This window comes from Eleginops maclovinus, chromosome 6 (genome assembly GCF_036324505.1).
Source record: "Eleginops maclovinus isolate JMC-PN-2008 ecotype Puerto Natales chromosome 6, JC_Emac_rtc_rv5, whole genome shotgun sequence".
Taxonomy (NCBI): domain Eukaryota; kingdom Metazoa; phylum Chordata; class Actinopteri; order Perciformes; family Eleginopidae; genus Eleginops; species Eleginops maclovinus.
In genome coordinates, this window is record NC_086354.1 from 7,435,838 (window position 1) to 7,462,003 (window position 26,166).

Here is a 26,166-nt window from a genome sequence, read left to right on the forward strand (position 1 = left end):
TTATTTTGAGATTTTGTATGATTTTTTTCATGTGTGTTTTCTTATGCATTCCTTTAAAATCTGTCAAAACAACAAAACACTGATGTCCCTATTCCCACTGAAGTGTCCTGAATATCTCTAATAAATCGTGGATCTCTCCGATGGAGGAAAGAGCTTTGCTCCAGTTTGTAAAAGTAGGGCCAAAAATGTATTTTAGCCCGTTACAACTTATTTCAGTCTCTAAGAAAGCTTGATACATTTGTGGTATTTCCATAATTTGTCAGAGAAGAATGACAGAACAGAAAATGATATGATCAGAGAATAAAATGTATGAATCTAGAAGCATGATTGAGATGACTGATTTTAATAAGATAGTAGCTGCAATAGATTGATAGGATCTTCAGATAAATAATAGTAGTACTATAAGATAATTTAGTTATTGCCCTACCAAGAGGAATGAAGTCAAACTGTTTTTATTTCCATTATCATAATTTCATACATTTTAAACTAACACCAGATAATGGTGGCGGATAACACTATGAATATAAATGCACAGATTGCCAGCTGAATAAATACATCATTTGCATTGATGTAGATTAAGCGATTTAGAGCAGTTTATGTGTAACAGATTACTTTTTGAAACCCCCCTCTCAGCCGTTTCAGCGTGTTTTTATGCAAAGCAGCTGCACTCCGAATTCATGCACTGTAGCAAAATGAGCCTGGTGAGAGTCGAACACATAATTGCAACTGCAGCAGTTACAACGTGCTAAACCACACGGGAGCCTTCAGAACGGCTCCCGGAAAAAACAATGACAGTGCAGGTGCAAAGCTTTTGCGACTATGTTAACGGGGAGGAAAAAAACTAGACTGACATTTTCATTTGAAGTGCGGATGTTTCTCCTAACTTTAAAGTGGATGCAACAATTAGTTTGCTTCTCAAATATAAGGTTTTATTCAGGACAGGCATCCGGTATATACCCCTTCTTTTCTCTGCCATCACCTGTCCTCGCTCTTGCCGTTCTCATTTTGCTTACATCAAACACACCAAGCCACTTCTGCTTATTTGTTACTTATTATAAAACAGCTGGAAGCCACACAGACTCCCTCAAGGCCCTGCGGGGGCTCATCACTCTTGGCATCTACCAAAAGTTTACTTTATGCCGGTTGGGCTGACAGAATAATCATTTGTTTACCCAATGTGTTACACTGCGGTTCATAATAATGTCGTAAACTTTCCGAGCAGCACAAGACAGTTTGCTCCTGCCGGCCTTTATGTGCCATAAGGGATGAGAGAAAGCGGGTGAGGCGATTCATTTTGCACCCCTGCAGCAGGGTAGTTTACCCACCGCCGCTTGTCTGACAGAGAGCGCAAAGTGGATGGCGCTACTCAGAGGAGATGCAGGCTGGCCTACTTCCAGCCCTGTTTTGAGAGAGAAAAGGGTCAAGAGTGCGGAGAGGGCAGGAGGGGATGGCCAAGACCGCTGGGAGCTTGTTCAGTTGGCTGCTCAGGGTTCCTCGGAGGGCTAGGTGGGGATTGTACATGTTCAGCCGAGTGGACATCGGTGTAGTTCCTCACTGGCAGGGGATAAGGGTGAGAGTCTAAAAGAGTGTTCTTTGCTGTCAAACTCCTTCCTGAGGACCCTTTTGATGAACTCGAGAAACAGGATTTTCACCCGTGTATACCAACACGGGAGGCAGCCCCGTTGAAAGGGAGAAAAAAGTGATGCGAGACAGCTAGCAATGGCCCGCCACACCCCGTTGAGGATGTGCTGCTCACAGTCCAGCGACTCCATTCATCAAGCTAGACAGAGAGAAAAAGAAAGAGCGAGAGAGAGGAGGGAGAAGTAAACAGAGGCTGAGAGCTGAGAGGTAACTTTGCAAGACAACAGCAGAGGGATTGAGTGGTCGGGGACTACCTCAGGTAAAGGCAGGTATCCACCAAAAAGGCAGGAAGCAAGGAACGGAAATGAGGAAAGGAAGGAGAGAGAGGTTTAGATGTTGCTGGGAAGGTTTCCATTAACATGGAAATCACTTTCTCTTCCCCGGCTCTCCATGGCTCACTGATGGCTCGGCAAAAAGAGAATGGCTTTAGCTCCTATTATTCTGCGTGAGGGGGCACACTGCCAGGTCAGATGAGAAAGTAACACACCAAAAAAGTAAAAAATTTCCTGGGTCGTCTATGAGAAAGGGACCCTTGGCATCAGAACAGAAAGTGTGATGGATTCACCCAATTTCCGCAGGAGCCCGGGCTTTTACATCGGGAAAAGTGTAAAAAAAACAGGGACGGAAATGACTCTATTTAGGAAGTTTAATGAAGTTTTAAATGTCCCTTTTTTTCCTCTGTGATGGCAGGTAAAGTTGCAAGAATGGGTAATGTGGAGAATTTAACACCCTCTAGGGTTTCCATAAAACTGGATTGCCTGCGTGTAGGTCTATACGAAACATTGTGTTGTATAGGGCGATTACCTCGCAATGAATCTCTCCTTCCAAGCTGTTTTGCACAGGATTGTGGAAGAAAAGCCCATCAGGGGGAAGCGTTGCCCGCGGATTTCTCAGAGTCAATGCCAATATGGTGCGGCATGACTGTCAGCGTAAAGCCTCGTTTGTTTGTTTATGTGCGCGGGAACAAGAGAGAGCGAACAAAAAACCCACGGCGAATGAGGCCGACTGACCCTGCTTCTTGGAAATTCTTGGACACAACACACACACACACACACACACACACACACACACACACACACACACACACACACACACACACACACACACACACACACACACACACACACACACACACACACACACACACACACACACACGTAGGTAGTTGGCTGCTGAATTCAGACGGACACAGGGTAAAAGCCTCGAGGAATCTATCCAAACAGAGCTCTTGACTTCAATGGCAGGCCTAATTGTGTGGTGTGATATGAGGGAGCTATTTCAGGCTTTTAATATGCCTCAGTGCTATCTCCCGCCCTGCATATAAGGATTTTGCATATATATTTTATGTATGTAAGAGTGTAAGTGTTATTGCGGGAGTGAAAGCTCCAAGGGTGTCCTTAAACATACAGAACGAAAAAACTTTGGTGGTAATAACTCACATGCAGTCAAACCAGCCCCTCGTTTTATGCCCTTTCAAGTATACATGTAGAGAAATATGCATGCATGTATAAACAGATGATGACATATATCCGCCTGCGTCATGGGCTCTAACACAACAACATGCTCCCTTCCCCGGCTGCCCCGTCAGCTCTGTGTGAGATGAAGTGATTTTCAGCTAGTCTGATTATCACTGTCGCTATAAAACCATTAGCTTTGCTCCTCTCCTTGCTTCCCCCCCTTCTCATCTCTTTCCCTTCAACCCGCCTCCCTCCTTCACGCATTGGTGAACTTGCCCCAGGACTCGCTTTCATGCATTCTAAAGAGATCCACGTCTTTATTGTGCCAGTCCAAACAATGGCAGACGTCAGAGCGTGGTTGGCGATCATTGGACACAACAACAGGATGTGGGCGTCCGGGTTGGACCGGATTGGCCAAAGAGCCTTACCCGTATCTCCGATGAGCCCATTACTGGTCCACAAATGCACGTTAGTCATGCCATTTAACAAATTCATTATCGATGCCCTATTGAAGCGCACACAAGATATTTTCGATGTGCATTAGATGTTATTGAATGCGATGGGACTGCTAAATAGGATATAACAGACAATGATAGGCTGATGGGAGAATCGGTGGGTGCTTTGTCTATTTTATTCCACTTTCATTCTCTGTGTTGGCTAAGTGTGCCATTGTTTTGTAGAAAGAACTATGAAAAAAAACCCTGCCAACTTTCAGTACGTCCCTCGTGTTTTATCAACTTTAATATTGTATAACCCATTATCCATTATTGAATAAAATAGTATTTGCAGAAACTTCTATGGCCGATATTTTCCTCAGGAATGAGAGCTTTTCGCTTGGTAGTGAGCGCTAATGTTCATTAACAATAGCTACAGTAGTTCATAGTGGGATTTGCGAGTGTGGACGTTTAGACAAATGGGATTTCTCGCTTTCTGCCACACTGAGTAAAAATGATTGTGCACTGAGGGTGTTTTAAAACAGAAACAGATGGGAGCGAACGTGATAAGGGACACGAGGGTACCGGGTGTGTGGGGAGAGCACGCTGAGCGAGTGGGAGTCAGGAATGTGTTGGAGAAAAAAAAGCTGGGCCTGACAGAAGATGAGAAAGACTGTCACCTTTCTGTCTCCTTGTTTCCTTCTCACCTTGGACTGATAATGCACAAATGACCCAAATGCCTATGGAACAACACACAAAGGTACATTCCCAATGGATGCAGAGAAAGCTTGTGTAACCCACACAGAAATAACAAAAGGTGAGTTCATTATGCCAAACTGTGAGTACTCTTTTAGCTCACACACTTATCCCTCTTTGTTGTATGTACTCCTCTTCACCCTTTTTTTGCATCTCATGCTCACTAAAAGACATAATACCCGGATTATCACCCCTGACTTCTTTCATTTCATTCACTCCCCCGCTCCCTTTCTTGTACGTTTGTCTCCTCTGTCTCCGGCTTTTCCTTATGTTCTCGGAGCCTCTTCTCACCCACTCCCTTTTTCGTCTCACTCTACTCTTGACAACTTTATCGTACTTTTCTCAGCAACTCCATCTTCCCTCTTTCGGGAACACACACACACACACATAGGAAAACATGCACACACTTCTTCTTTCTCCCTCCTCCCTTTGACACTCTCTATTACAGCCTCACTCTTGGGGAAAATGAATTAGTATTATATATTTAATATTTATGATGAAGCCCTCTCTGAACTATTCCCTCATTGCTCCCCCCTCTCTGTTTCATTTCCCCGGTGTATAAAAATGACACTGATCTTATCGGCGCTACCTATGTAGTCATCTGTCATCCCATCTATCTTTCAATCCATCAAACCGCTGGGAGAGTGATGGCTCCCTCAACGTTTTTATGTGGCACCGTTGGCAAGCCAAGGTTGTTTGGAAACCACATAAAAACAGGAAGCAGCACCTGCGTCTCCGTCTGCGGACTTGTCACCCGGCAGAGTTGTAGCTGTTCAAACAGTTCTCGCAGGCGGTGCAGTAGACGCAAAAGTGTTCCGGGAGAAGAAGTTATGAGTCTCCGGATGCGTCTGGGAGTTTCTGTGTGTGTAGTTAAACTATAACAAAGTGCTGCTCCAACTGTCAGAATGAAATGAGTGATAGATTGGCCTGTGGCAGCCTATGGATTCATTTGAGCTCTAGAAAGGCGGTGCAGTTGGTGTACGGATATAAGGGATTGGGTCAGAATCACTTGTCAAATGTTGACATTTTACTGAGGAGAGGCATATGAAGAGTGACATTTTCACTTTCTGGTATTTCCCATCAAAGAATGGATGGAATTGAATGTTTTTTAATTTAGAGGACTTCGATTAAAATGAGGATCGTCTTGCAAATATTCAGGAGGACAGCCTATGTTCCGGTTCATAATTGTATTTTGTGCCTCTACTGTGATATTTTTTAACGCTTTAATGTTCAAAAAGCTCTTTATTTTCCTCATACTGCCTCTGCCGTACCTCTTTCCCCCCTCTGTCTGAAACCGGTTGCTGGCCATCTCTGTTGTGATTGTTTTACTGCCAAAAGATGTGTCGGAAATGTCCGGCCCCTTAGCCTATCACGTAGAATGTGTTTGAGCTCTAGCCCCTAGAATTGCGATAGTGATCTTACAGTAAAAATAAAGTCCAGAGTCCAACGGAGGTGTTTCATGCAAGGGGGGAGGGGGGGGGGGGGGGGGGGGTGTGTGTGGGAGAGAAACTCCCTCTGGAGGGGAACTTTCGGATTTTAGCCTTTGCAGATCATTTACAGGCATCAAAACCTGTGTATCACACTACAGGAAGGGAAATGCTGTAATGTTTTGAAGGTCATGTGTATTTAATTATTCTCCTTATACTTTGTGAATAATAATGTGAATATTTGGAATTCTTCTTCTTTACAGCACTGCTCTTCAAATTGTTGGAAGCAGTTGGATCAACAACGAGTACGACACAATCTTTTTAACTACTTGAACTTTTGAAAAGGTTTGATAAGAATAAAACAGCGGAAATGCAGAAGTTTCAAGGACAGTCCCCATAGTGTTTTGGAGGATGTTTTTTCAAAACGTTTTGTGAAGTGAATAGCAACTCGTACAAGCGACCCGAGCTTATGTTCTATTTATTCACTTTTTTAAAATCTTTTCAACAGTATCTCAAAGCTTCTTTTTTTGTTGAGTTGTCATGGAGATGTAATTCTTATGAGCGCAGTAGCTGGTATGATTCAATTCATAATACTTTTAGGGCCACTGTGTGATGTGGTTGAAAGCTTTTTGAAAAGGCTAGTAAATGGATCTTTGGATTAGGAAGCACAGTAGTTTTTCAAGGTCAAGAAAGCACTTTCATGCATAAATTTAAGGCAACATCAATAAGAAACCCTAAAGAAGACATTTTGTAAATAAGCTCGGGGAACATGGGAATGTCTTTCACAATGTAAAAATACTGATTAGGTTATTCAAAAATAAATGATTTGAAAAAGCCAGATAATTGAAAAAGGCCTGTAAGATAAGCAAGAAATAACTGGAACACTTAAAGATGGTTGCACTTGTTATCTTTCTGCTGCCGTACAGTTTATTTTAAATGTGTGCGCACAGCCGATCTGTACTCACCTGATCGTATCTGGGTTATTATACAGTGTAATTGTAGCAAAGCAACTGGAGGAACTAAACAAACTCAATATTTTAGCTAGTGGCACTTTTTTCTGATACTTTGAAATATTGGAAATGTTCCCAGGCAACAGAAAGAACTGGGTCATGTTTATTTAAGGATTTTTTTTTTTAGATGTGAGTAATGTGTTTCCCCTTTTGTTTCTTTTTTGGTTTGAGAATCTTTCTTGCACATCTTTTCCTTCAGGATCCGATGTAGACACTGCTGAAACTACGAAGCAATGTTTGGATTGAATTTTCGTACTGCATACCAGAGGTAAGGACATAAGGAATAAAAAGTATATTTGTTAATGGTGGCTGCCATGTTTGCTGCTTTGGTTGATTTGATACTTAATGGAAGATAAGATGTGTGGCAGAATGGAAAATCCTCTTTAAAAAAGACTTCAAGAACTACAAATTAGACTTCATCATGACAATACTATTTGTTTTATTTAATCATACCAATAAAGAAACAGTACTCAAGTAAAACATACTGTTACTCTATGTTTATATTGACTTGAAAAAAAAGTAAATTAACTTCCCAGACTAAAAAACATTGAATTTAATTAAATGTATTATGTCAACAAATTTCACAGAACTGTATGAGGTTAGTTAAATGCAATAACATTCGGTTGAACCTAAAATACTTCACATATACTTAATAGTATTGCATTCAACTAACCTAATACAGTTGTGTGAAATGTGTTGATATAAAACATTTAAATAAAGTCAACGTTTCAGTTTTTCCAGTGCAAGGTACAATGTATTACATCATAGTGTTTGGATGGAGGAGGCCATGTTTGCTGCTTTGGTTGATATGATACTAAATGGAAAATATAATGGAAAAATGGTAAATCCAATGCAATCAGAGTGCTAATTATAAAGGTGATGTTCTTTGTATTAAGTTCATCTTGTTTTTGGTATGCTTCCAGTGGATGCCACAGCCTTTCAATGTATCCTTAGGAGAATCCCACAGTGGAGTATATACACACAGCAATAAATTATTCATCTACGGTAAACATGCAAAAACATGTCTAAATAAATGACTACATGAAACAAGAGGATGAAATTTCCTAACAACAACATTATTCCCGACAACAAAGCTATACGATGTTGTGGAAGGCCCATCATCTTAATTTCCCTATGGATTACAAGAGGAGTAAAAAGTCCACTACGCCTATATCCTAAGGCTTTGTAAAAGGAAGTTGATACCCAACAGCCTTGTTTACTCTCAGAAAATTATTCAGCCATGTGTTCCACAGAGCACTGCCATAATTAGGAGCTTAATCAGGCGAGGAGTTGATGTGGAATGAGACGGTAATAGACACTCCCCTTTAGCAACATTTTTACAACCGTCTGCCTTGTGAAGGGTCTAAGAATAGCAGGAAACAAACAAAAAATATGTTCACAATCTGATATATTTCTTATGGAAAACATGCCTACTGCAAAGCGTGTTGTCCAGTACAGTCTATTTATAATGTGAATACAGCAGGGAAATAACTTGCAAATATATGTGTAGTAGTCAAATAAACCTTGAATCCTTTCCATCAAGATCCTGAAAGTGATTACTTTGTCGACGGTGTTTTGAAATATTTGTCACCATGAAATGTTCAATAAGTGACTCTGCCTTTAGAAACATCATTTGATATAGAGGAAACATAACATTTAAAGCATTTTTTCACTCCAATGATTGCTGAGCTACAACATCAAAATAAGGTGTTGCTGTCCAAAATCTTTTGGAGCACTGTGTATGCCACTTGATAATGAGACCCAAAGGAAAGTGTGGTTAGAGCGGTGTGTTTTGCCAATGAAGCGTCTGAAAATATCCCACCTGTTCCATTTATCACTTAACCAAACAACAAGTAAAATCTGTATGGTAGCCTACTTTCCCTCTGCTATAATACCTCCTCAGGGCATGAAATGTCCCCTGACGGCATTCAAAATCGTACACATAACAAACCCACTTAGTTGCTGGCATCATATTTTGGATAGGGAGAAATTCGACAATGCCGTAAAAAGAGAACCCCACAAAGCAAGACATGCTTTATCTTCTTGTTCAAGCTGAAATGTGAAATCGATACCTGGTTGGTACACTATGCTGATCATCTCCCTCTGCCACAAGTTATAATCAGTGTTGACTTTGTGAAACGAAGAGACCGGATTTGGGGGTGTCTTTTGAAAAGCCTTGGTGTGTAATTGAGTAGTGGCTCGCTTTGATGGTAATTGTGTTCGAGCAAGCAAAGGGGAATGCAAAAAAAAAGGGGAAGGAGAGGATAAAGTACAACACACAAACGGTGGGCTAGCCTTTCATCAATGCATCGTACATGCATGCAGGGAGTCATCAGCCAGACAACTTCAGAGCAGGCGTTGGCGCCACTAGGCTCCCCGCTACCAAGGCAGATCAGAATGAGCCTAGTTCTCCCGCCAAGAAGCCCAGTCCTCAAAGCTGCCCGGTCCAAAACCCCAAGCTTTGATAGGGCTTCAACCCGACCAACAAACCTCCCACCCCAGGCCACCATTAGTTCAATTTGGGTAATAGAGCCAGTGTATTGGATTAAACTCTCATTGCAAGCCTATCAAGGTCCTGACTGCTCTTTTCTTGCATCAACGTGTACTCTGCTTTACTATGTTATGTTTACCTACTCCTGAAAACCCTAGATCGAAACACTTAGATAAGATCTTTTAATATCCAGTGATGGGTAGAGTAAAATTAAATTGTACTTGATTTAAAGGTATTTGTTCTTTCTAAACCCTAACCCACACCCTTAAATTGACCTGGTAGTGCACTTTATCGGACAATTATCCAAGTAAATGTACTCAAGTAAAGTAAAAAGTGTTCTCAGAGTGTTTTGCAGTAAAACTACTCTACGTTTTTCACAAAAAAGTTCATTTTACAGTCTATCTTGATTACAGATATATGTAAATGTATACTGACTTATTCTGTAATTCTTTTGATACCCTCACTGCATTTTAAAGAGTGTGATTTTCAAACTGCAACATTAAACTCTAATTTACATAATTAACAGTGTCTTAACAAGCTGTAGGAGGTGAACGTCTCCGTCACCAAGCATTGATTTGGCCGGCTAGAATGACAACTGTTGCCAACCCGGATGATTAACATTCATTCGGAGTTGGCCTAACAACTGGAGGAAATTCTCGGGTTGCCTGGTTTTATATATGCAGACGGGAGAGCTGTGAGGCAAAGATACGGCATGAGCTGAAAGGGACAGGTTCACATATTTTTTTCTGAAACCGACCTGAACTTAGTTATTGTAGGTTGGCTCTTGACTTGGCCGGCTTATCCACACAGTCAGCAGTTCAATCTGCTGTGACACACTGATCATGGAGGCTATTAAGGTACTTCAGAACCATTAGCGCCCCATTGCCGCAATTTGCGTCATAACTCACACTTCTCACAGTTATAACTCAGTCACATCTGAACACATAGACCTTAGACACACAGTTTTCAGTGTGACTTACAATCTCCCGGGATACCATTATCTACAATGTCCATCTCCAATAAATGTCACTTAGAAATCATTGAATTAAGACGCTGCTTATTGCTGCAGAACCTGCTCGAGAATTATTTCTAAGATGATCATCTTCCATTGTCAAAGATTAGTTAGTTCTATTCCATCATAAAACAAGTATATGTAAAGTTCAGATAACACGATATGTTAATAACAAATAAAACACACTTTTAATTGATTATATCCAAATATCTTCAAGTAATTCTTGGTAAACTACTACTATAAGGGTGACAATTGATCGAACTAACCCTAAACCTAACCGTCACTCTTTTCGAAAGAAAGTTGACTATTCTGACCAATGGTGTTAACATCAAGCAACTGCATTATCGTATCTTGTTTAACTCATGTGGAAAAAACCTGTCTTATTAAAAGACTATTAAGACCACAACAACAACCCTTGAGTTTGATTTATTGAAAATAAATGAACAATTTTAATTTGCAATGATTTGCTGCTCCAAAAAAAACCCACAATGAGATCTTTCCCTCTCATCGTTCAGCTCCTTTCAATAATTATTACTTCTCCCGTAAAGACGTGATATATCTCTTGTTATCTTAATTTCAATAATGGAAAAAAAAAGTTATCTTTCCGGTCAGCCCTTCTAAAAATCCGACCGAAATGTAATTGTACAAAAGCAATATAGCGTAAACTCTTTTCACTTTAATTGGAATAAGGTCAGCAATTATCTTGGTAGAGAGACGTAGCTTGCTAAGATGAGAAATGGCAGAAAAGATGACATTAAATAAAGGATGACACTGGCCGTCAAGGCCGTTTTCTTTTCTCCATTCATTCACAGGAGGGCTAACTGGCATGTCCTTTTCAAGGTAATAAAGGACCAATTAGGATGATTTAACAAAAAGGTATTGGCCTATGAGACACATCAGTGTATCCAACAGCAGAGAGGCCCGAGCTGCTCACCAGCCTCTTTCTGAACCACTAAAAGAATGATTTACAATTTAATGTTCAATGAGGACAATTATGTCCAATAATTCAACTCGATTACAGAATCTTCATGGAGACCAGCGTCCATTATCTAAATTACTAATTTGGTTCAAATTGTGTTGACTCTAATGCATCATTACACTGGGTTCAGAAATAATTCAATTTAGTTAATCAACACTAAATTCACGCAGCAACACAGGAGGAAGACCTTTTTCATAGATCTTTTCCACACATTGACTTCATGATCACAAACAGTGAAATTAAGTTAAATGCTATCAAAGAGTCATTTGAGAAGCCAATCAGTTTGGCCTGAATGGAGTTGCTGTCAAAATATATTCCTAGAGATGTGAAAATACAAGCTGGATTTGGAAAAATAAGATTTATCATCGCAGAGGCGAGAGGAATCCATGAGTGAATGTTTGATGAGGCATTTTGCAGCCCTGTAGGAGTCTGCAGGTCAAAAAGGTCAGAGAAGTCTTCTGCTGCCTGGCGCAAAACCTCACTGTGTTTATGCTCTTCTGCAGCCTGGTGTTTGTTTTCGCATAGCGTTCTACATATAATGAGTACTAGAAAGTTAACACAAGCAGAACTACTTTTAAGTTGATAGTGCATACGTCTAATGAGCAAAAGCCATACCAATCTGGTACTCCAAGCTGGGTTAAACAAACAGAGATTATAATTTGGTAAACTGCAACATGGTGAGTGTATAAATGTGTGATTGCAGCCGGGGTGGGAGGTAAAACACACAATCACTGTGGATTTGTGTGCATACAGAAAGAGCAGGCTGTCAACATACAGTCATCTTCTTCTATTGTGTTGTGCTGCCTGTCTATTATCGGTTCTCATTCATTCGCCGTGGGTGGCTGCTGAGTAACTCACTCTGTGTGAAGCGTGGTGGGTTGTCGTTGACGTCAGTGAGCCTGACAGTGACGGTGGTGGTCCCAGATAATCCACCCAGGTGGCCCCCCATGTCTTTGGCCTGGAGCAAAACCAGGTACTGGTCCTGGGTCTCCCTGTCCATGTCCGGTACTGCCGTGCGCAGGATGCCTGGTGGAAGAACACACAAACGTGAGAATCAGGGTGACCATGATGAAGCATTTCGAGAAAAGGGAAATGAACGCTTTACTCTTGCGAAACGGCCCCCAAATGACCATAATATATCTGTGGGAGACAAAATGTTTTTTTGGATCAATATTTATGACTCTATGATAATCAGGCGCTGAACCTGCTGGCTTCCAATGTACACTCTGTGGCCTGTGCTCTGTTTTGGAACAAAAGCTGCACATTGGGATTTCATCCAGCTCTACTCACATTTTATGATGGAATATCCTCTACGGTAGCAAGAACACCACATATTTTGTATCATGATTATCTCTCGTCTAAGCCTTTGTAGGTATCACTTTCTAATCAAGCATTCTTAATAATAGCTTTAATTTGAAACTAATGACCTTATTTATGGTTGATAAATCATATTAAGAGAAAAAAAAGGGGCCATATTGTGCTTTTGGGGGTTTCCCTTTACTCTATTGTGTTATATAGGATTTGTGCATGTATATGGTCTACAAAGGCTTAAATCAAACCCCCCCCACCCCACCCCCAGATTTGCCTTGGACAAAGTGACATCAGTATATAACAATCGCGCTTCTATTGGCTAGAGCTCCAACACATTGTGTGTGATTGGCTAGGGGGCAGGACATCTCTAAGCAGTTTACTATTCACAACAGAGCTGGCCAGCTAACCAATCAGAGCAGATTGAGTTCTGGTTTCTGACAGAGGGTGAAAAGAGGCAGTATGAGAACAATAAAGAGCTTTTTGAACATTAAAGCATGGACACATGTCCCAGTAGAGGCACAAAATACAATTATGAACCTGAAAAGGAGCGCCATATGCCCTCATAGATGCTTTTGTATCATTTGTATTAATAACTTTAAATCCAGCATGCCTTTGGGTTGTCTCTCAATACAGCTCTTTGACTATTTAACAATGTAGTGTACAGTGCTTTTATTAATGACCTGCTAACATGTGAACCTGTAGACTTGATGGCTTAAGTACTGTGACGAACACCTGACCTTTTTCAGAGGCACCTGGATAAACTGTGTTCCAGTCCTGAAACAGCAAACCCAGCTGACTTCAACTACAGTAGATGACCTATGAAATGGGGGACTGGAGTCTTAACAGACAGTGACCTTTTATTAATGGCTTATTAACATGTATAACAGCATATGATTGCTTATTGTGAACTAAGAAAGCCATGACCCCTATTAGAGGCTTTATTGAGACTACAGTTATATGAGTAAGTCATCAATAAAAGGTCACAGGTTTCTTGCTTTACAATAAAGCCATTTAGCCTGCAGTTTGAAATGAAAAATGTAATAACTTGTTATTTCATGGAGGTTGGTCCAGATGCTCTGCAGCTCTTCTGGAAAGGGTAACTTGTAAAACAATTAATTTGAGGGCTCTCGGATGATGAAAGTCGTACAAGACGACTGCAGCAAAATGGAGTTTCTTTCAAACAGGCAATCCAAAGGTTTAAAGGGAAAATGTCTGTAGTTTTCAGGTTCATACTTGTATTTGCGGTTTCTCTTAGAACATGTTTACATTCTTTATTATACCGCATTGACCTGTCTTTAGGCCCCATTAAGAAAAAGCCAAGAATGCTCTGTTTTCCTTTAAGGAGCTTTTCAAACCCACGGCTGCTGGATATGGCTCTTGTGGCCCCAAGGTAACATGCTAAGCAAAACCAATGTAAGAGGGTTGAGGTCACCCTCATGTAGAATATGTGGGGTTGAATATTTATCCGTAGAATACAATATCCATAGAACCCTCATATAGGTTGATTGTTAAAACTTTGAAACCCTATCTTGATGAAACCCTTTGAGAATAAAGGTATTTTACCTTTTTTACCGGAACGGTTCTGGTTTGAGACCTCAAAGGAAGTTCTGGGTCAAACAGATCATTCACGGTATAACCATTTTATCTTAGATTCTAGGTAGAACACTCTACATGGGTTTCAGATGGAACCCAATATGGTTCTATTGAGCACGAGAAAAAACCTTTCACAGTTATTGGATCGGCATGCACTCAAGATACCCGTGATTTAAGAACTTAAAAAGTTAGGTTTTCTAAATGATATTTTCTGTTTAAACTTCCAAATATTAATGTTGTATCTGCCTCAAAAATACCATTTTACTCATATTATAATTACTCATATGAAGCAACAATAAATCATTTAGTAGCCATGTGTAAATCCATTGTCACAACTTGTAACCCTTTCCAAACTATGCCTCATGATTAAACAACTAAGATGTGCAACAAACCTGTCAGTGTTGTTAGTTCCTAAATAATTATCAATGGTAATAAAGCCATTAAAATGATACGTAAAGAACCAATAGCTTCAGATATAGAAATTAAAATGCTTTCACTCTAATTGAAAGATCAAGTTCTTCTTGGACCTCTTGGGCTATTCAAGCCCTTTCCAACCTATTTGACGATGTCAAAGCACCTTGTCATCAGGCTGAAGACATAAACGCTTTTCATGAAAATCTGACAGCTTTTCTGAGACACCCAGCTTCCATTTGACAGCTACAATACATTACTTAATGTACCGTTAAAGGCACACGGAAACACACACACACATATAAACACAGATATGTGAAGAAGCCCATATGGGAAAGATAAATCACCCATCGCTGACAGCAGACATGCTGACTGAGCGTAAAATCTCGTTCTACATCTCACAACAGCACACCGAGACACATCAATACATTCAACATCGATCACCTACTCTGTGTAAATGACCTCATTCAGCTACATATGATTGGATGTCCCACATCAAGTGCTGGCTTCTCTCACCTAACAACCTGCCGAAAAAACACTGGCCTGGATGACTCGGCAGCTCAAGGTGAATCATATTCAACGTGGGCGTTTTTGAATGCTAATAAACATCAGGAGTATATGTAGATTCAGGGCGGAATTTGTGAGCAAACAAACTGGATATACGGGCAAATGTGCTCGGAGGGTAGGCTTTGGTGATGAAGCCGACGGGGATCAGGGTTATCGAAAAAGGGAGATGGAGAGCTAAAAAGAAGAGAGCGGACACGATCAGAATACTAAAGCACAGTGTCACGGCTAATACACACTTGACGGAATTAGGTTTATATTGCCCAATTAGCATTTCAAAAAGCAGCCGCGGCTCTCCTGGCTTGTCGCAGAGGTCCTCACGTGTCAAAGCAATCAGTTACTAAACATTGACATTCAATGAGCAGAACACAAGTATCAGCCACCTGTGACCAGTGCTGGTTCAAAATAAATGCTCACATGCAGGCTCGCACTCCAACATTCAGACAAAAAAACTACTCCAGCTGCCTCGACGTGAGCTAAATGCTAAGTGTTTAGACTTGAGCTGTCAATCAAAGTGGTATCTGAAGCGTCAGACAGTTAGAGCTCCATTTCTGAGGCAAGAGAGCCATGATTTCCCTCTAAGGTACGGTGCTAAAAAAAGTAATCATAATAAAATAAAATAAAAAAATAAGTAAAAGCGCCCTTTAAAACTTTTTGCCCTTGGGTGACTCGCTGGTACGCAGAGGCACATCGAGACAGGCGCGCAGCACACAGGTTCTTTGAGCCTCCTGTAATCTCGTCTAATAGGAAGAGTTCACAAACCTTCGCTGACATCTGTCTTTGAACACATGTCTTTTTGTTTTTGCCTCATCCAGAAATAATAACATTAGACTGCTGCTGCTGCTGCTGTTGTGTTTTGTCGCGTTCACACAGGCCCTGGCAACATGAATACATTTCTGCCTACTCATACTGGAGGGAACCAGATAGGGGGGGAAACACTGGCAGAGGGGAGATATGTGTGTGTGCGAAACAGTGTGTGTGTGTGTCTGTGTGTGTGCATTTGAGACCAGGGTGGGAGAAGAGAAGTGGGGAAGATGGATGACTAAGTGTGACAAGAGAACGAGGGACGCACAAGGGGGAAAAGTATTAGTTTGAATGTGTGTGTTTTGTGTGTTTCAGAGTAATCGTGTTAAAGAAAAAAAACCAGGAAAGATGTGTTTTGGTTATGCATGCAACTCCACACATTGGAAACTTAGCTCAACCTGTGTTGGCAAGCTAATTCACACCTGCATGTGTGTGTTTGTGTGTGTTACCCTACCCTCCCCATTCTCATAGATCATCAACGCGCGTGTGTTCACAACTGAGGCCTTGAGTTCGCTTGTTTGCACACACAGCGCGTGTTTGCACTTCGACATCTTGACTATATTTGGTTTTCTGCTGTGGGTGCAAATTTTGCTTTCTGACATCTGTGCGTCTTTTACATTTTTTCATGCCTTTTTTATTCCACACTGGGAACCAACACACACACACACACACACACACACACACACACACACACACACACACACACACACACACACACACACACACACACACACACACACACACACACAGATGTATAAACAAACTCACCTGTCTGGGGATCGACAGAGAAGTGCTGTTGGCCCTGCACCAGTGTGTACACTAGCTTGGCGCTGTTCCCGTAAGTTGGGTCATCAGCATCTGTCGCTGTCACCTGGATTATAGACGTGCCTGCGGGGAGAAGAGCGGGGAGGGGGAAGGAAGCAAGGAAGGAGGAAAGGAAAGATGGAGTTAAAACATGGCAGACTTTGAGCTAAGTGGACAGAATTTTCTGAGCATAAGAACGCTTTTTTTCTGAATACAACTTCCACCCTCCTTCTCTTTCAATCTCCCTCCGATGGCAAGTGTGACAAATACTTTATTCACCCTCGACCCCCCGCGCATCCTCTCCCTGGCGCCCACCCCCCACGATTCCCTCAGTCTCACTTCATTTTTCTTCATCTCCGTCTCCAATTCCTTTCAGGCTGCCTCTCTCAATAGGACCGTCTGTCTCTAGGACGGACTTCTTCTCCCTGAAATCTTTCTTCTACAGCTCATGGAGTGTCAATTTGGCAGGAACATTTTTTGAAATTGTTGGCAAAAAAAATAATAACTGTAAACACATTTCATATGTCGTGTATTCATATAGTATGTCTATATTTATGCAAGGGAAGGGAGACATTTCCCCAGTGGGACACCAGCCAGACGAGATAGGAGGAAGAAGGGGATCTGTGGGAGCAGCTGCTACTTTATTTCTAATCAAAGCCATGACAGTATCACTACGGGGAAGATAGGTGGAGTGTGTGTCTGAGTGTGTGTGTTTATGTGTGTTTGTGTATGTGTGTGTACAGAAAGCCGGGAGCGGGGTATAAGATCATCTGCTTGGGGATCCACTACGGGTAGTCAAGAATCAGATTGGTTATTGACAGATGGCAGATGTGAAATCGGCAAATATTACACCAGAGAGAGTTCCAGAAGGAGAACGGGAGAGTGTGTGTGTGTGTGTGTGTGTGTGTGTGTGTGTGTGTGTGTGTGTGTGTGTGTGTGTGTGTGTGTGTGTGTGTGTGTGTAAGACAGTGACAACATGACTCATTGAGTTTTTGTATTGCCTTATAATGCGTATTCAAGTTGAATGTATAAACTTTTAAATCTTTAACTTGCAATGTGATCATTTGTAAAACAGATGTGAATACTTCTTCCACACAGTAGACATATTTTGTGTGTAATGACTGTTACCCATAGTTTGTGATAACATATTGTATTGTTTTTAGATCTTTGTGCACAACAACAACAATGCAATGAAATACGAAAAGGAGGTCTTACATAATGTTGCAAAAAAGCCAGTAAACAATAATCATCCAAACTATGTTTTATGGCAACGTGAGCACACCTGTAGTATAAAGTTGGTCATAAATCTAGATTTAGAATTCTTGTTTACTAATTGCAAAACACATTTTTACAACAATTAGTATAAAGAACCAAGACACAAGAGCTGGCACCTCATCATTCTTTATGTGTGTTTTCAGATGTTCGGATATTATTTTTAATCCTTGCTCAGTTATGATTTCTTTCTTCATTTGATAAATTTTTTAACCAGCTAAAAAAAATCACAGCATTTATTTTGTTATTTCAAAGGACTCCTTCACCACACCTGCTAAGCTCATAGACTGACACACAAATCGTCTGCTCTTGAATCCCTTTATGTTTCACTATAGACATTGTAGATTAGTGCAGGGGGGGGGGGGGCTTAAGTGGATAAGTAGATAGAAATGTTTCTTCTGACAGCTGAGAAAAGTAATCAGACTTAAGGATCAAACAGTTTGGCTTTGAGGTTGACGCAACAAGTGCAAGGAGGAGGCAAACCGATTGGTATGCAGCCTGCCAGCCGTGCTACAGTATACTGCCAGCCACACTGCACAAGGATCAAATACCCACAGTGCCATGCATCCATCTGGAACGCACAGCACAAGGCATCTGTCCTCATCGGGAAAAAAGGGTCATTCCCTAGTTTGTCCTCACACAAACATAATCTTTACTCTCAACTTTTACATGCGAGTCATTCTCACAGAATACAGATACACATCTGGCAAGACGTTTACACCCAGCCGAGTGAAACAGACACAAAACACTTTGCAGGCACGAATTTCAAGCTGGGAGCTGGCTCAGTTCCAGCGCACCTTGCATCAGTGTCTCACTTCCGTAGATGAGATGCCAACACCCCCCACCTTCGCCCTTAAATGTCTCATGTAACGGGTGTTTGATAGGATCGTCACGGCAGCGCTATCTACTCAGTCGCGCGTGCTGCAAAGCGCATTGGTAAATATTGAATCGTCAAGTAAATATTGAATCCATGATTGACTGAACATCTCAATCTGAAGACTGAGCCGCGATGAGGAGCAGACGCTCGTGAGGAAGCTGATAACATTACTCAATAGTGCTCGTCTTCATCGGCAGGCTCCCTGGCGAGTTCATTAATCTGATCTGAATTAAACAATTGAGTGCGGCAGGGACCTTTATGTTCGGAAACAAGAGGTTTATAATTTCAGAGGTAAATGACAGGGCCACGTTTACTGGACTAACCTGTTTAGGGGTGAATTATTTAAAATGAAACCCCCCTTTGCAGGGAAATTGTAAAGTGTTCCTGAAAGCAATTCTGCTAGCTTTTAAAAAGGCAAGAGTGCAAGCCATTTTCAAGGGGCAAAGCAGGGTTTAAATGTAGATTAAGAGTACTTTTTGTACATACAAGCTATTTCCTACAGGCACTCTGCAGTCATGGCCTGAATTGCAATCTCAGACAGTTATTGTCACTCCAACATCTCACTGCAATATGAGTGCAAAAAGCCTCCCCCGTCTCTGCCCTTACCTCTCATTTCATTCCTATTCCAAGCACTCCTGTCGCACTGTACATGATCTTTCTTCAGTCAAGGAAATATTATCAGGTCACTGCGGCTGTGACATGCTCTGTCACAGCTTTTCAAGCGAAAATGATTTCTTTGAAAGGGGAAGATGAATATATAATCTTTTATAATTTCTGATTAAATTTGGAAGCGGGTCATTTGATGAATTTGTAAGCAATCCAACCACAGTTTCTCTGCTTTTCAAGGAATGACCTCGCTCTGTTCTCATGAATATACCTGATTAACTGTAATGTGGTTTTTGGGGATAAACATTATCTGATACGAAGACACCGCCATATATCAATGTCAACAGGAAACAGGACAGTGTTTTAACAGGAATTCCTAACCCTCACCCTCAGGTGGTGGAACATGAAAATGTACGGTACACCTGAGGCATCTGTAATCAAGTTTTGATTGATTTTAAGGTGTTTGCCCCGGAAACCTACTTAATTTTTTTTTTCTCGCTGCAGTAGTGGCTCAATTTATTCATTTTCACAGTATCCACAAATCCTGCTACAGTAAAAGGATTTCAGAGTGTATTACTTCAAATACGGAGTGCTCCATTTTCCTGAAAGTGGCTGCAAGCACAAACATGGGGTTCAAGTGCAGGTGGGTGTGACCAACTAATTCTTGAATTTGCAACGTGTAAAAGAGGCTTATTACTCGCAGGTGGAGCCAGGGTTGGTTGCAGATTTGGCCAATCCCGTCAGCTCCGTGTCCCGTTTAAACATGGCCAACTGTTTCCTAATGAGCCGAGAAAAAACTGCTCTTCTCTGGAAAAGAAACGATCCCAGAGCAGCGAAACATGGCTCGAATATGAATAGACGGCATCACTAATAAGCAGATTATGTCTTCTTTTTATGGAGTACAACACAAGCTGTTTCTATTTATACCAATTGTAAATGTTTTGCTCAAATGATTAAATATATTCAGTTAGTTATACACTACACATTTACAATGAAATTGCAAATACTGCAATGAAAACAATACTCTGTTGAGGGCATAATTACATAACCTTGGAGCTCCCTATTATAATAATAATATTAATAATAATAATAATAATAATAATAATAATAACAAGCATATGATTAACACAAGCTTTTGCATAATTACAAGCTCCACATCTCTTAAATGGAGAGTGCAGATGGAGGGTGTGCACTGAATCATTCCCACTGCTGTATGGTGTCTACAGGTATTTAATCAACAAAAGGGGAAAATATCTCATACATCCTGCGAGCAGCTGTGGTGACAGTGTTATTAAAAAATCACCCATTTATCTAACGCATTACAGATTCTGCCTGCATTGCATTTAAATTGTATTCCAATTTGCATTTGATTTTTTGGGTTTAACCGAGGTCCGTGTGTGCACATCCGCCAGCTCTAGCCATGAAATTTACTCCGTCTGGTCTGAGCAGGCGGAAACAGAGATGCAATTTCATGCCAACAGAGTAATAAAATTGAACGGCACCGCCTGACCAACAAAAAGTGCATTTGAGTACTGGCATAAAACTTCTACAAAAATAAATGAACTGCATGATGTAAGATGTTCAACTTACATGAACTTATAAGATACATTTCCACCATAGGATTCGAAAAACTCTTTATCAAACTTTAAAGAGGCCTTATAATGCTTTCTTGGGGCGGGGGGGGGGGGTGTTTGCCTATCCTGTATTGTGTTTTTTGTGCATGCGAATGGTCTTCAAAGGCTAAAATCCCAACGTTCAGGGCAGAGGAAGTTTCTTTTCCACCCCCCCCACTTCTTGAAACGATTCCATTGGACTCCTTTGTTCACTTCCGTAACATAATGAAATCAGTAAGTAACAATAACTTGCGCTTCTATTGGCTAGCACTCCGACACATTGTACGTGTTAGGTGACATCTCTAAGCGGTCAACCAATCACAAAAAAAGCAAGCCAGCTAACCAATCAGAGCAGACTGGACTCTGGTCTCAGGCAGAGGCCTAAAAGAGGTGCTGCAGCACAGGCAGTATGACGAAAATAAAGAGCTTTGTCAACATTAAAGCATGGAGACATATCACAAAAGAGGCACAACATAAAAGCGGAAACCTGAAGACGATATGTCCTTCTCAATAAAAAGACATTTGTATGAGACTGATATTTTCTGAATTGTTAGGGAAAGTATGAACGAACATACCAATAACACTGAGTCTGACCCCAACGAAAATGAATTGTTACGAGCTCATCAGAGATACAGGGTCCCATGATATTTAATAAAGATAGACTCAAGCACTCTTTTGGAGACCAGACAACCCTCAAATTAAATGCAGAGTTAAATCCCAGGGAAAAATATGTTGAAGAAACTTGAGCATGTTGTCCCCAGTGAATGAAAGGCTATGTTGAATGTCTGCTCCTTGTATCTTTGTTCAATAGTTGGCTTTGTTGATGTTTTTAATGCCACTGATGTTGAGCAAGAAAAAACTGATGTGAAAACAAAGTATTTTCATATATTGTTGCACCATGACATATCTTATCGTATGGTATCAAATCATTTGAAACTGGAGATTTGTAAAAGGGAGCTAAAGCATGTGGCCTATATATAAAGAAACAATACAGTGGAAATGCCCTTTACGTTTTGCTGCTTTTAGTTTATATCTGCACTGAAAGTCCTTTAGAAGCAATATCTAGGTGTCACAATCTGGAAAGGGCAGATCCTTGCATTTTGACTTGTGCTACATAGACACGAAACTGTGTTGAATCTATACTGAGGGGAATATTTCACTTTCCTCTCTGCACCTGCCAGCCAGATATCCTACATTAGTAAATGTTTGCACAGTTGCTCTCCGAGTGCGTTTGACTTTGCAAAAGTCTGCAAGCCTAAAGTGAAACACTGCAAAGATCAAAGAGGCCTCTTATTAAAATATCATATGGACATGCAACACCGAGCTGTTCGTTCATTAGACCCAGAGCAGGTTAATCTCTGTTATTACTTAATTATATTTCAGTAAATTAAGTGCTATAATTTGGAAATCGCTCGAGGGATACAGTATTGCTTGTTTTGAATACCATATCAGTTTGGCTTCGTAAAATTAAACTGTCAACACTGCTAAATACATAGCATTTCATTTAACACATTCATTCTCACCTTGTGTGTGGAACTTAACCTTTAATATAAGCCATCGAGCTATCGAGTTAATGAAAATCAACTTGATGCTACATCTTAATTCACCAAACACTTTAATAATTGGATAATACATTAGTATTTTTAAAGTAGCCTTAAATAATTTCCTGTTATATATTTTTTTTATGAATGATCATATCGTTCCATTTATGTGTGTTTGTTGCACTTCGAAAAAAGATTGAAGTGTTTTTAGATAACTTTGAAGATTAATGACTTTAAAAGCACCACCGAAGTTAAAAAAAATATATATCTTAATAAGTATTATTTATTTAACACATCAAAGCTCAGCTTATCTCTTTAAATTAGAGTAGTGGGTGTAGTTGGATTACAGTTAAGTGAGGATGACCAAACCAAATGACTGTGATCAGATTCTGACTCAAATTGTCCTAACCTCTGATTGGTGCAGAGAAGAACATGACATCTCATAGTCAACAAAGCCCTGTACACTTTAATATTGACATCTCTTGTTAGCAAAACCATTGGCAAAATGTTTTAGAGAGTCAAGTTGCTAATAGTTTAGTTTTTATAACCATAGCCCAAGCTAGCTTTCAAAAACGATGCAAAAAAAAAAAAAAAAAGTGCAAAAACACGTTTTTGAAACTGCAGCTTGTTTCTGCTAATGGATATGCTTGAGATTTTCTAACGGTTTCGTACCACCTGGCGTTCAACATACTGTCATAGTCTGAAGGGATGCGCATGTGACTCTCGATTTGTAAAGCAGCCAATAGGAGCATCTCTCTCTACAAAGGCTTGTGGTTCGCTAAAGTCACGGGTTAGATTTTCTAAAGCCTGAAAATGAAGTCAAGTTGGAGGGGGACAATTCTATATTTTCAGAAAACACTTCAATTACAAAATGTTCAACCATCATTATAGGTATTTGGAAGAAATGTGCTTTACGGTAAAATACTTAGACAATGCAAGTAAAATCCAAGCAGGCACTAATGTTATGACAGTGATGACTTGCTGCAGCTGTCAAAGCCTCATTGTATTTCAAATATCATTTTATGTCACACTTCAATTGCTTTTAATAACAGGTGTTTACGCAACACTTAATCTGAAAGAGGTTTCCAGCGCTGAGTCAATTACTGATTTAATTTAGCTGAAAACTATTGATATTTTGGGGAAATTTCACTATCTCCAGCACAGTTCTTGTGAGTATTCAAAGCTGTTGAATAAAATACCTACAGACAGTTCAGCCCTCTGAGATAGGAATAATAAAACACACTGTCTAGCTGTGGTCAAGTGGGACATTCATCATTCTGCAGCTCGACAGCAGTGACTGACTGGTGCTTTATTCTGATTAAACAGCCAACCAATAAAATGCTACAGCCTTACTTTGTGTACAGAATGAGACTTCAATAAACCACTCAATCAAGCTAAGTTCCTCTCCCAGCTATTATGATTATTTTTATCGTTTTTGTCCTCATTACTCAATCACAACGGAGAAGGAACATGAAGGATGAGATTAAGAAATGTATGTGAAAAAAAGGTTCCAGGGCAAATTGTGATCAGCCAAATGATGAACCAGGAAAACCTGTCTTTAAATCCAGGATTATAATTCTGTTGCCTCATGTTGAGCTTTGTACAAAGGTTGCTTGGTCAGACTATAATAGTGGTACCATGTTGTCTTCTTGTCCGAAGATTAAATGTAATCATCTTTCGAGGAAAATGTAACTCTTCACTGCTGTCTGGATGGCAGATGGCGTTGTGGTAGGAATTTATTCATGTAATACAACAAATTGGGTTTCTGTGGGCTGCTGAGCATGTCAGATCACAGCAGAAAGTTCAGATGATCATATTATGGGACAGCTTTGAGCAGATTCACTTGTAAATGTAATTAGATTATAAAAAAAGAACTGATTTGTTGGTGGGTACAAGGGCACAGTGTGTTCTCTCAAAGGGTTCAATATTAAATGAGAATAAAGGCAAATTAAATAAAAATATATATATTATAATTTGTATTTCCTGTTGATGTTTTTTTATTTGAAAAATATGAATATTTATAAAATGCTTTTGTTTATTAATGTCACTTAACACTTAAGCTTGAATTATTTAATTATTTCGCTATTTATGGGATATTTATACATTGTACTTCAATTATTCATATTGATACATTTTTGCCTAATGTCTTATGTATTAATTTCACACCGAACACTTTGAGCTCCAAACCCTCCTCCCCCCACTTCCCATCCCTTTTTTCTGTACCTATATTTGCCATTTCAGGCACGGTGGCGATGTAGGGGCCTTCGTCAAAGATTGGTGGGTTGTCGTTGATATCTTGCACCCGAATTATGAACTGTGACGAGGGCTCCAGGGCACGGTCCGTCTGCCTGTCGGTGGCCGTTGCAACGAGACGGTACTCGTCCTTCTCCTCTCGGTCCAGTGGCTTGGTGACGTGAATGTTGCCGGTCTTTTCGTCAATCACAAAGACCGAGCCTGCCCCCTCGCCTCGCAGGACGTACTTAGTGCGTCCATCATTCCTGTCCATGTCGGTGTGGAGCTAGGTGAGAGAAGATTGAATGGGTGGGGGGTGAGGAGCAGGGGGGCGGGGGGGAGGGAGACAAAATAGAAGCAAGGAAGGAGGAAATAGAAAGTGGAAAGATGTTGAAAGGGGAAATTAGGGTGGGAGAGAAAGACAAGAGTAAACACCAGTTAAAAAATTAAGTTTGTTTTTTCGAGACAAGGCATTGAAGACAAAACAAGCAGATTATCCACTGCATGCCTCCGGGATATGATGAATTTAAACAGACGCAGACAAAAGAAATACACGCAATACCTCCCTCGCACATAAACATATTTGCTCTAATTGTGCTGTGTCTCATGTCTCTATTCCTGCATTATGAGCAGTTATAAACCAGGATTTCTAGATATCCAATTATATCCAGATCACTTTTCGCCTGCTCTCTCTTAAAGCCTCTATTCACTTCCCAGCAGCTGTGGACGACAGGAGTTTACTAGTCTGTGCACATGCAGTGCCGTGGCAATTTAATGAAAGCACCAAATCAAAGGAATAATGAACAGTAGGCCAATCAATTATTCCCTAACTAATAGGTGTGTATGAGGGAGAGTATAGCAGTGCATGGGAGCGGGACAAGCTGTATCGATCACAGCCTCGTGTTGAGCTTTATTGGATCATGGTCTGGGTGATAGCAGAGCAGCGGAGCGCCCAGCGTCCTCTCATGCAGCGAGAGGTAATATCAGGGAAGGCTCCACACTGTCCTCCGTCCCTGAAGAGAGACAGGGCAGCGGGATGCGCCCAGCACACCAAGATTCAATCTCATTACCCCTCACCTACGTGGATCGAATAGTAACTGAGTCCCCCAAAAAAGAAAAAAAGGTGCCAAATTAGCCCCCACATACAAGAAAGTGTGACATTGTGACTTTAGAAAGGAGAGCAGATTGGAGAGACAGTTACGCAGGGAGTGAGGGGGGTGGGGGCGGGGTTGGCTCAGGAAAGCATTGTTGCATGGCAACAGCTAAAGCACATTTGCTAAATGAAATGAGAATGGGTACTGTGAATCGAAATGTTCATCTACTTTGAGTAC

The 26,166-nt window shown here is 40.7% G+C and overlaps 1 protein-coding gene across 1 annotated transcript in view; it reads right to left on the minus strand.

Annotated features, from left to right (window-relative positions):
* Positions 1-26,166, minus strand: part of LOC134866123 (cadherin-24) — an 86,000-nt gene that overhangs the window by 41,363 nt on the left and 18,471 nt on the right. The window contains exons 2-4 of the mRNA XM_063886107.1: positions 24,827-25,121; positions 16,659-16,778; positions 12,066-12,233 (exon numbers count right to left, since the gene is read on the minus strand). Of these exons, the coding sequence (XP_063742177.1) occupies positions 12,066-12,233; positions 16,659-16,778; positions 24,827-25,121 (583 nt within the window). The remainder of the gene's footprint in view (positions 1-12,065; positions 12,234-16,658; positions 16,779-24,826; positions 25,122-26,166) is intronic.